This window comes from Rhinatrema bivittatum, chromosome 8 (genome assembly GCF_901001135.1).
Source record: "Rhinatrema bivittatum chromosome 8, aRhiBiv1.1, whole genome shotgun sequence".
In the NCBI taxonomy this organism is placed as follows: domain Eukaryota; kingdom Metazoa; phylum Chordata; class Amphibia; order Gymnophiona; family Rhinatrematidae; genus Rhinatrema; species Rhinatrema bivittatum.
This window is the reverse complement of record NC_042622.1, coordinates 140,677,986-140,690,137: the sequence shown is the minus strand read 5'-3', so window position 1 is coordinate 140,690,137 and position 12,152 is coordinate 140,677,986. Positions and strand designations below refer to the sequence as shown.

General features: G+C 43.6%; 1 protein-coding gene across 6 annotated transcripts in view; it reads left to right on the top strand.

Annotated features, from left to right (window-relative positions):
- DPH7 (diphthamide biosynthesis 7) overlaps positions 1-12,152 on the top strand; it is a 65,581-nt gene that overhangs the window by 33,156 nt on the left and 20,273 nt on the right. For all 6 annotated transcript variants that reach the window (XM_029613066.1, XM_029613063.1, XM_029613060.1 and 3 more), the window contains 3 exons: positions 5,481-5,568; positions 5,961-6,043; positions 6,509-6,675. In XM_029613066.1, the coding sequence (XP_029468926.1) occupies positions 5,481-5,568; positions 5,961-6,043; positions 6,509-6,675 (338 nt within the window). The remainder of the gene's footprint in view (positions 1-5,480; positions 5,569-5,960; positions 6,044-6,508; positions 6,676-12,152) is intronic.

The following is a 12,152-nucleotide window of genomic DNA, read 5'->3' as shown; positions in this document are numbered from 1 at the left end:
GCAATCCTAATCGAGGTGTACGCTTACAGCATGGCGCCCATGGTAAAGAAACCTAAGCACCTATCTGCTGCCTGCCACATCTGGGCCATTCAGCCGGAGCTTTCTTTAAGGCTGTGTCTGTGCTGCCTGGATGCTCAGGGAGGTTTGCCGCATTCTGATTTTGCTGACAATGGTCCATCTCCTTGTTCTGGGGGGAGTGGAACTGAGGGAAACACTGCAGTGGTGTCTTCTCTCCTGATTGGTCCATGGGTTGAGTCCTCAGGGGACACAGGCTCGCAGGACATCAGGGTCAGGCCTGTGGGGCTTGGAATGGACCCGGCCTCCTTTTCCTAGGTGGAATTCTTCCCAGGAATTACAAACACTTCTACAGGGCCGGTCTGCTGAAGCAGCAGTTCCTACTAAGATAGGTCCAGGTGCTCCTCCTCCTGTCAAGCGCTGTAGCGCAGTACAGTCTGACAGCGTGAATGCAGGTGCATCAAGATGAATACAGATGACTAATAGACTGAAGAACATGCATTTGCATGTGATGAACGCTATTAGTTTTCGTGTGGTTGGCAGAGCATTTTCGATGTGCATCTATTACCCCTTATACTGTAATAGCGCGTCGAAAACACATGGCCATCAGTTGCTAAACGGTGCGCTCTGCCTAGCACACTGTACTGTATTGGCCCGAAAGTGTACAGAAAAGCAGAAAATACTGCTTTTCATGTTCTTTCTCTGACTTAATATTGTGGTGATATTAAGTCGGAGGAACAACAAAATTATGTCCCGAAAAAATAAAGTAAGTGTGTCAGCAGTCAGGTTAGGAAAAGGGTTGCTCTAAAATTGAGTGTCCATCTTCCTAAGTGGCTGACAGCCACCTCTCCCGGGCGCCTGCTGCCAAGGAAGTCCCAGGGGTGCGCAATTTCCCCCAGCACCTCCTTTTTACCGCGGCAGCCATTTTGCATTGGGTGCCCCGGAGAGGTGGATCGGTGTGCGTTAAGGGGATGGGCACTCAATCATGAGCGCCCCTTTAACTCGTGTCAATATTGCATCAGTCTGAAAATGAGAAAAGACCCCTTTAAATTGTAAGCTCTCTGAGAGCAAGGAAGTGCCTACTGTATGTGACTATAACTTGCCTTGAGTTATCAAAGAAAAGGTGTGAGCTAAATCTAAATAGATATTTTTAGTTTATACCTGCACTCATTTTTTTTTTTTTACACATTTTGAGTGGTTTTAGTACATTGGCCTCTGTGTGCTGAGCATTAAAATTAACTGGTTAGTCCAGATCTGCCAGCATTCTGTCTTTGAGAGAACTCCCTTTTTCTCAGCTAACAATGTTAGGTTTTTATTCCATTGTCTCTTTTCTGAAACTTCTCTTCCTTCCATTTCAGTGGAGTAGTAAAGCATTTTCCTCTTCCTTTCACCAAACTTCCCTGTTAAAAGCTTTCACATGGCCTGTATGGTTCTCAACCTTTGTCAACTAAAAGTTTCATTTTGACACAGTTTGAAATTAATTGAGCTTCTCCCTTGCACTTTCTTGGAATCCCTGGGGATAGCCGTATTATAAATTACTTTGTATGAAATGGGATGTGATTTCATTCATGCGGCGTATCTGACTTCATTTGTGAAATCAGTATGTATGGATTAATCAAGTATTGCAAATCTTTTTGGCATGGGTTTTCCCAGATTAGCTTCAGTAACTTTACATTGATACCCTGTGAATATTACTTGTCTTGTCCTTTTTCAGTACTGCTGTGTACACACAAGGCACAATTTTTGTTTTCCATTTTTTCCTCCCCAGTGATCTCTGCCACATCCATGTTTCCTAGAAGGCATTCCTTGGTGGCCCAAGGTCTGGAGATGTACTATGTCCAAGGTGCACCCTGAGGGCTAATTATTGCCCAGCAGGAGCAGCGTTTTTCCTCACTCCTTGCATCTGAGTGCACCACATCTGTACAGAAGGCATTTTTTTTTTATAGCCAGCAGTGCCGCATGTATTCTAAGTGTTGGTCAGTGTTCAGTAAGGCATACAGTGATCATTTCTTCTGGCTAAATAATGCAGCTCATTCTCAGTCCCATGATTCAGGATTAGTAAAGTGGATGTTTCTAAGAAAAGTTTGAGGATCTGTCAGTACTTTGAAAGATTTTTCCATGTTGTTGGGCTGTTCTTGACTTACAAAATGTGAGTTCCTGCTGGCAGAACAATGAGGATAAGGGGAGAGATATTGAGAAGAGTAAGATCATAAGAACATAAGAAATTGCCATGCTGGGTCAGACCAAGGGTCCATCAAGCCCAGCATCCTGTTTCCAACAGAGGCTAAAACCAGGCCACAAGAACCTGGCAATTACCCAAACACTAAGAAGATCCCATGCTACTGATGCAATTAATAGCAGTGGCTATTCCCTAAGTAAAATTGATTAATAGCCACTAATGGACTTCTCCTCCAAGAACTTATCCAAACCTTTTTTGAACCCAGCTACACTAACTGCACTAACCACATCCTCTGGCAACAAATTCCAGAGCTTTATTGTGCGTTGAGTAAAAAAGAATTTTCTCCGATTAGTCTTAAATGTGTTACTTGCTAACTTCATGGAATGCCCCCTAGTCCTTCTATTATTCGAAAGTGAAAATAATAGTCACATCTACTCGTTCAAGACTTCTCATGATCTTAAAGACCTCTATCATATCCACCCTCAGCTGTCTCTTCTCCAAGCTGAACAGCCCTACTCTCTTCAGCCTATCCTCATAGGGAAGCTGTTCTATCCCCTTTATCATTTTGGTTGCCCTTCTCTGTACCTTCTCCATCGCAACTATATCTTTTTTTGAGATGCGGCGACCATAATTGTACACAGTATTCAAGGTGCGGTCTCACCATGGAGCGATACAGAGGCATTATGACATTTTCCATTTTATTCACCATTCCCTTCCTAATAATTCCTAACATTCTATTTGCTTTTTTTGACTGCTGCAGCACACTGAGCTGATGATTTTAAAGTATTATCCACTATGATGCCTAGATCTTTTTCCTGGGTGGTAGCTCCTAATATGGAACCTAACATCGTGTAACTACAGCAACGGTTATTTTTCCCTATATGCAACACCTTGCACTTGTCCACATTAAATTTCATCTGCCATTTGGATGCCCAATCTTCAAGTCTTGCAAGGTCCTCCTGCAATGTATCACAGTCTGCTTGTGATTTAACTACTCTAAATAATTTTGTATCATCTGCAAATTTGATAACCTCACTCGTATTCCTTTCCAGATCATTTATATATATTGAAAAGCACCGGTCCAAGTACAGATCCCTGAGGCACTCCACTGTTTACCCTTTTCCACTGAGAAAATTGACCATTTAATCCTACTCTCTGTTTCCTGTCTTTTAACCAGTTTGTAATCCACGAAAGGACATCGCCTCCTATCCCATGACTTTTTAGTTTACGTAGAAGCCTCTCATGAGGGACTTTGTCAAACGCCTTCTGAAAATCCAAATACACTACATCTACCGGTTCACCTTTATCCACATGTTTATTAACCCCTTCAAAATAATGAAGCAGATTTGTTAGGCAAGACTTCCGTTGGGTAAATCCATGTTGACTATGTTCCATTAAATCATGTCTTTCTATATGCTTTACAATTTTGTTCTTGAGAATAGTTTCCACTATTTTTCCCGGCACTTGAAGTCAGGCTCACTGGTCTATAGTTACCTGGATCTCCCCGGGAGCCCTTTTTAAATATTGGGGTTACAATGGCCACCCTCCAGTCTTCAGGTACAAAGGATGATTTTAATGATAGGTTACAAATTTTAACTAATAGATCAGAAATTTCATTTTTGAGTTCCTTCAGTATCTTAGGATGCATACCATTCGGTTCAGGTGATTTGCTACTCTTTAGTTTGTCAATCTGGCCTACTACATCTTCCAGGTTCACAGTGAATTGGTTCAGGTTGTCTGACTCATCACCCCTGAAAACCATCTCTAGAACTGGTATCTCCCCAACATCCTCATTAGTAAACACGGAAGCAAAGAATTTGTTTAGTCTTTCTGCAATGGCCTTATCTTTCCTAAGAGCCCCTTGAACTCCTCGGTCATCTAATGGTCCAACTGACTCCCTCACAGGTTTCTTGCTTTGGATATATTTAAAAACGTTTTTATGAGTTTTTGCCTCTGTGGCCAACTTCATTTCAAATTCTCTCTTCGCCTGTCTTATCAATGTTTTACACTTAACTTGACAATGCCTATGTTTTATCCTATTTTCTTCAGATGGATCCTTCTTCCAGTTTTTGAAGGATTTTTTTTGGCTAAAATAGCCTCTTTCACCTCACCTTTTAACCATGACGGTAATCGTTTTTCCTTCCTTCCACCTTTCTTAATGCGCGGAATACATATGGACTGCGCCTCTAGGATTGTATTTTTAAACAATGTCCATGCCTGTTGAACACTTTTAACCTTTGCAGTTGCACCTTTCAGTTTTTTTCTATTTTTCTCATTTTATCAAAGTTTCCCTTTTTAAAATTTAGTGTTAGAGCTGCAGATTTACTTATTGTCCCCCTTCCAGTTATTAGTTTAAATTTGATCATGTTATGATCACTGTTGCCAAGTGGCCCCACCACCATTACTTCTCTCACCAAATCTTGCGTTCCACTAAGAATTAAATCTAAAATAGCTCCCTCTCTTGTTGGTTCCTGAACCAATTGCTCCATGAAGCAATCATTTATTACATCCAGGAACTTTGTCTCTAGCAAGTCCTGATGTTACATTTACCCAGTCAATATTGGGGTAATTGAAATCTCCCATTATTATTGCACTGCCAAATTGGTTTGCTTCTCTGATTTCTCTTAGCATTTCATCATCTGTCTGACCATTTTGTCCAGGTGGACGGTAGTATACTCCTATCACTATACTCTTACCCAACACACATGGGATTTCTACCCATATAGATTCTACTGAGCATTTAGTCTCTTGTATGAGTAAGGAGTGGATGCTACAAATACATGGAATAAAAGTTAGAGAGAGCACCTTGGTGGCCTCCGTTCCTAGAGAGGATTAATCAAGAAAAGGAAAATGCTCCAAAAATCTAAGACCCCCCCTCCCCCCCCCCCCAAAAAAAAATACTTTTGAGGTGAGATCTACTACCTGTGACACTATTGTTCCTTTTGTGAGGATTTTGAGTGAGGTGGTTGTATTTATTTGCAGAGTTGAAACTTTTTTTTTTTTTTTTTAAAGCCATTTGACAGCTTATAATACTGGAAATGTGTTTTTCTCACAGGGATCTGAGAGTAGTTCTTCTATTGACACATCCAGCTTAGCAGAGAGACTCCCACTGACTGCTGCTCTTGGGCAGCTGAATGTCAACTTGATGATCTGCTGGGCCTCCATGTGTTAAGCCAAGTGAACTCCCCTATCCTAGAAGGAGTTGTTCAGAACATGCTCTTGTTTGACAGTTTCTCTTTAACAAACTTGGATATTGTGGACCGTAACCTTTTCATTCTCTTCCCAGGTGCCATGTTCCAGTGGCCGAACACCCCCTGTTGGGTATTGCCAATGCCAAGGGAGTGGTTGAATTGTGTTGCTTGACCAACAGTGAGGTAAAGACTGAATTAGCAATAGGGAGAATTTCAGGCTATCAAAAATTAGTTTTCTCTTTACATTAGAGATGTGGATCTAGTAGAAGTGTAATGGATCCCCTCCTAGACTGATCCTCCCCCATATGACACAAAGCAGTAGTGCTACCAAAAACATTGCTTCACGTCATTCAGTCAGCAATTAGAGGCAAGGACAATAGAAGCCCCAGTATACAGAGTATGAGTACAGCATGGACAGCTGAAGAGAGATGAGAGAGAGCAGCACAGTCTGAGATATCCAAAGATTGTTTACGATTCACTCTTTGAGTGACAGCAAGAGATGTAGGGCATGTGATAGTCCTCAGGTTACTTCAATTCCAGTGGTTCTTCCTCCTAATTCTTTTTATTTCCAGTAGAAGATGGAGCTGATCAGCTGTGTTGATCTGGGTCAGGAATGTCTGGCTTTGTCTTTGGATTGGTCCACGGGATTAGGAGACAGGTAAGAAGGGTTAGTGTTACTGCACTCTGATTATATGTAGATGCATGTAGCAATATAGTACCAGGCTTAATGCAGGAAAGAGACTACACAAACTTCCTCTATATAGCTTTGCCGTGCACTCAGTCTTGCTGTGCAGCACACCCTTCTATTCCAATACTAGACCTTCCCCCACTTGCAGCTCTGCCAGTGCATCTTGTTTCTAGCCTAGAGAATGTCTTGCTCTTCCAGCCCAGACTCACAGCCACCAATGAACCTTAATCCTGTTTCATTTAAAACTTGGGTAAAAATTAAAGTATCTTGAGTAACTTTTAGAATGCTTCCCTCTCTTAGCCTAGTGAGAGCTGGTGCGTAAGACATAATGCAGTTTTCAGTTCTGTCTGCTGTGTTTTAGGATAGAATTAGTCCTTGCTTTAGTTGTAGATTTGTTTTAAACACCCAGTGATAGTATTGAATCTACATCTGCAGCACTCAGCCAATGAAGATTGTCAGCAGTGATTCAAAGGGAAGGCTGAGTTTGCTGGAGGTCCAGGAGTCTGCAGTGGCCCTGGACATCATTGTTCAGTGGAAGGCACATGACTTTGAAGCTTGGATTGCTGCTTTCAATTACTGGAACACAGAAATTCTATATTCAGGTATGTACCCAGATTAAGCTTTGTGCAGGAAGTATGTGTTTAAAAAAAATGTCTTTGATAGCTGTAGTGCTTGAAATGCTATCAGCCTTTTCCTATGTTTTTGGTATCTTCAAATCTCCACTGACACAGAGTCCGACTTGAATTTCAATGTGGTGTGGCGACATTCTTGAAGTACTGCTTCTGCTGATTTTCATAATTTTAATAGGCTTATATTCGTGTTCTTCACTGTAGCTCCCAATAATACATTCATAAAAAGAATAAACACATTACAAATTTTATATGCACATACAAAACATTAAATGCATCAATATATAGATAAAACAGAGAAAAATAAAATGTTATCATTCTCTTGTTCCGTAAACCTGCCAAATGTTCTGATGACCTTGCTGAAAAACCTGCCTCTTCTGATGTCACATAGTATCAGCCAATCAGTTATATAGGATGCTACTGTTCTTGGACTTGCTGCCTTTGCTGATGATAAAGAACAGATCACCTGGCCTGTATTTGTGGCCCCCCACTTTGAAAATTCTTGGTTTTCCCAGGAAGGAGACTTAATGGGTATTAAACATTTTTCATTTAATTAAGATTTTATATTCTGCTTGTTAAACATGTTCTGAAGCCTCATACATGAGTGACATCATCAGATAGAGCCCAGCACGGAAAACTTATGTCAAAGTTTCTAGAACTTTGAGCCTCATTGGGCATGCTCAGCATGCATTATACCATGAGTCCACACGGAGCCCCCTTCAGTCTCTTCTCTTTTGTGGAGCCTGTCATTTCGCGGTCTGGTGAGAGCCTCACTTTTTCTCAACTTTTGAGCCTTCTGGCCTGTTTTTGGTTAAACTTCGTTTTCATGATGATTTTTCTTTGCTGCCTCATGCGGTCGATTGGGGTCCCCTCTGGTTCTCCCTTTAGCATCCTAGATAGGACTTTCAACAGATTTTGGTAAGTTTATTTTTGCATAGATACCCCTGGGGCAGCAGTCCATTTGATGCTGCTGCTATTGATTTTAATCTCATGTCCCTTTTATTTTGTGCTGATGTGTCCACCTCTTGGACTTAAGCGATTTTCCCCTGAAGCCTGAGGACCATGTCTATCCATGATAGATGTGTCCTCTGCCTTGGGGCATTGCATGCCATCTGGTATTGCAGCAAGTATGCCAAGATCATCCTGAAGGGATGTCTAATCCAAGTCGATAAGAATAGAGCACCTCTTTGGGCCGGAGAAGTCTGAGCCATCGAGATCAGCATCAAGGGGCCTCATAGCTGCACCTATGGACACTGAGCCATCAACATCGGCAGAACCATCTGTTCCATTGATATTGACGGCTGGAAGGGACGATGGAGACTGGCCATCATCTGGCTCCTCCAAGTCGAGGATGTCTGGTTCCTCGTCATCGACCTTGGTACTGGGGAAGGACCATGCTAAGCAACGAGGGAAGTTGAAGAAGCATCTGCATCGGTCCCTGTTGATGCATGGGGATGCAACATGAAGCAAGCCAGTGGCGAGGAGAGCCAGTTCTCCATCAGTGCCGGAGGTGTGCCACAGACTCCATCTGTCCCGATGCCAACCACTGATCCTCCTCTCTGTTCTGAAGTGGATCTGGTCACACCTCTTCTGTCCTAGCTAGTATAGACATCAACGATGTTTGAGGAGGAACTGGAGAGGCGTGTGGAGCTGGCCATCAAGAAGGCAATGCACGGCAGCATTGCGGCACTGACGCACTGTCACTCCTCAAACAGCTGCTAGAATCTTTGCCCATGCTCATTGGCATGCTACTGACCCAGCCGGTATCTGTTCCCGGGATTGCATTGATGCCCTGCGGGCCACTGCTGCCTTCCTCTGCCGATCCAGTCATTGTTGCCGGTTCCTCGGAGAAGGAAGCTCCCACCAGACCAGCAAAGGCACTGAGGCCTATGGCCCCGTGTCCAGTTCTGTCTGTGCCTCCACCGCTGGTGAAGGCTGAGCACCCAGGGCCCCATCCCTAGTCGGTGACAGTGGGGATGAGGGTACTTATGACCTCTGGGGAGATAACTCATCGGGGGTCTCCTGCGATGCTTCTGGTGGCCTCAACTCGGACACATCTCCTCCAGAGGAGTGAAGGAAGTCTCCCCCTTTCAGTTAATTATTGAAGAGGATAACTGGCACAAAATGCTCAATATCCTCCAGTTCGTGGAGCCTCCCAAGGAGAGCATGGCAGTTCCAGTGCACGAGATCCTTGCGGAGTTTTTGCTGAGGATGTGGGAACACCCCCTCAGTATTTCCCATGAACAAGAAGGCAGATGCAATTTCTCATCTAGAAGGCTCTCTGATTCGACAAGTGCTAGCTGCCCCACCAATCAGTGGATAGTCTAATCTGCACTCAAGAAAGCCAAGCATTCTTGGACTCATTCCTCAGCGCTCCTAGGGAAGGCTCACAGAGCAATGGTCACTCTTGGAAGGAAGGTGTTCTAGAGCCTATGCTTTATTACCTGCATAGCTGCCTACCAGCTCTATATGAGCCAGTATATGTGGCACATCTGGAAGCAGGTGCAGGATGTTGCCGAGCAATTGCCTCAGCAGCAAGAGACACTCTTGTTGCTGGTGATAAAGGCCTGGAGTATGGAAAACACCTGGTCTGCTTGACCTACAATGTTTTGGTTTTTTTTTTAAATGGCATTGAGTGTCTCTGCAGTGGAAATCGGTGCCTGCAGACTTGCATGACTTGCAGGCCTTGGATCTCTGACCAGAAGTGCAAGAACAAATTGCAGATGTGCCATGCACTGGAGAGAATCTTTTCGGATGAGATGGACACAGTAGCCCAAATCTAAAACCACCATGCAGTCCTTCAGCAGCTCTGCCAGAACTCCAAAACCATCCTCCTCCTCTAGGAGGTCAATGAGATCAGGGCTGTGGAAGTCTTTCCACCTGAGAAGGTACTGTCCTCTTCCCTCTTGCTCCGGTCAAAAATACCAGAACTCTCACAACCGTCTCAGGGAGCAAAGAGATCAGAAACCCCAGCTGGTACCTCGGTTGGTCAGTTCCAGAGCTTTTGACTGGATCGTAGGGAGCATAGCCCAGTTGCCAAACCTATTGAATGCCCTGCCAAATTTCCCCCCCCCCCTTCAACATGAGCCCTTTTTTGGAGCCCAGTAGCCCATCAGTAGGTACTACTAACAGAGTTCTCTTCCCTCTTAACAGCCAGAGTGGTCAAACCTATTCCACCAGGGCAAAGAGGGTGGGGATTTTACTCCTGATATCAAAGAAAACAGGACGACTCCATCCCAACGAGGACCCTAAGTCTTGAGCAGATTCGTCAAAAAAGAAAAGTTGAAGATGGTTTCCCTGGGCACCTCGAACCTCCTTCTTGGAAAAAGAGGGACTTGCTATGCCCCCTCAATCTGAAGGACACGAACACTCACATAGAGATCTTCTCAAGTCACCGTAAGTATCTTTGATTCCTAGTGGGAAAACAGCACTTCCAGTATATAACGTACTGCCATTTGGGCTCCCATTGGCCCCATATGTCTACAAAACGTCTGACTGGGGTGGTGGCACACCTTTGCAGTCTGGGTGTTCATGTTTTGCCATATCTGGATGATTAGCTGGTCAGCTCCTCTTGGGCAGGGGCCATCGGATCCATGTACTTGACTATTTGAGTGTTGGAGACACTAGGGCTTATCAACTACCCCAAGTCCCATTTCAGTCTGTCACTTCAATTGGACTTTATTGGAGCCCTGCTAGACAAGACCTTCCTGTTTCAAAAGGGCCATCATCCCAATGGCCATCTTGGCAGAGATTCAACAGAGCCAGCAGGTGTCAGCCTGGCACATATTGAGTATCGCCATGACAGTTCATGGCACATTTATACATACAAAAGGCCCGATGGACCCTGAGGCCACAGTGGTGCCAGACTACACACAACCTCCAGGATCGTATCAGTCACCTCATCTCTCCAGGACTTTTCTCCTGGTGGAAGGTAATTTCAAATCTGGAATGGGAGATCTTCTTCTTTCAAAGTCCTCCTACCCAGATTGTTCTCAGTTACTTAGCCAGGTAAAGTACTTATGTGGCTAAGTAGTGACGACACACGGCAGATAGCCATATAAATCAATATTTATGTCTATCTGACAGCTGCTTCCCGCAGCCAGATAAATTCTGATTTATCTGTTTATCTGGTTAAGTGCGTAGTGGTGGCAGTAATCTGTCAGGGATACCACCCCCCGTCCCAAGTTAAAATGTGCATTCATTCTGTGCATTTTAAAGGTTACCCACATTTTTTTTTTTTTAACTCACGATGCATTAGCTTACTGCATCAAGAGTTTAAAAAAGAAAAAAAATAATAATCTGGGTGCTGAAAACTAGCGCACATTGTATTAGTGTCCTGATTTTACAGCATCGGCCTTTTAGGAAACTGAAATACAGAACCTCCAAGGCTGCATTCTCAGAAATGCTCCCATTCTTCGCAGGATCCAGAGGCAGACTCAACTCCAGAGTCTTAATGCATGGATGAGAGAATGGTGCAGGGGAAAGGGTTTTGGATTTGTTAGGAACTGGGAAACATTTGGGGAAGAGGGGGAGCCTGTTTTGCTGTAACGGGCTCCAGCTTAACCAGAGTGCAACCTTTTAGAAAGATAGAGAAGCTTTTAAATTAGATGGGGGAAAGCCAACAGTCATTCAGAAGCATGTGGTTTAGAATTATGTATCTTTGAAAGATACTAACAAAACAGGGAAGTTAGCGCATCCTGATTGAGAGGTTGCAATAAAAGTTAAAGTAGCCCAGGTGCCTTTTAAGTAAAGAGCAGAAAGATTCCAAATTACCCCTGTCAAGCATGTTGTGAAAACGAATAAATAACATACTTTGAAAAGTCTGTATATGAATGCTAGAAGCCTAAAAAATAAGATGGGAGAGTTAGAACGTATTGCATGGAATAAAGAATTGGATATAATTGGCATCTTAGAGACCTGGTGGAAGGAGGATAACCAATGGGACACACTCATACCAGGGTTCAAATTATTAGATCACAGTGATAGCATAGATCAAATTGGTAAAAAGGTGGTGCTATATGTTAAAGAGGGCATAGAGTCAAACAGGATAGAAGTTCTACAGGCAACAAAATATCCTGTAGAATTTGTATGGATTCCATTTGAGAAGGGGATTAGAATAGCAGTGAGGATGTCCTACCATCCACCTGGCCAGAATGAACAGGCAGATGAAATGCTAACAGAAATTAGGGAAGCTAACAAAATTAGCAATATAGTAATTGTTATGGTTAATGGTATTTGGGTGGATCCTTGAACACTCTGGCAGCTGACCACGCCCACGGGGGGGGCAGTCCCATGAGGGTTCATGGTGTCAGGCTAGACTCCGGATAGACAAACACAGGTTTGAATCTTTTATTAAACAGTGTGAATGACCACCAGAGGTAGCAGTAGTGGTTGTAGAGCTGGGCGCATCTCACAGAGAAAGCTGGAACAGCGGATCCTCTGCAAGGTAG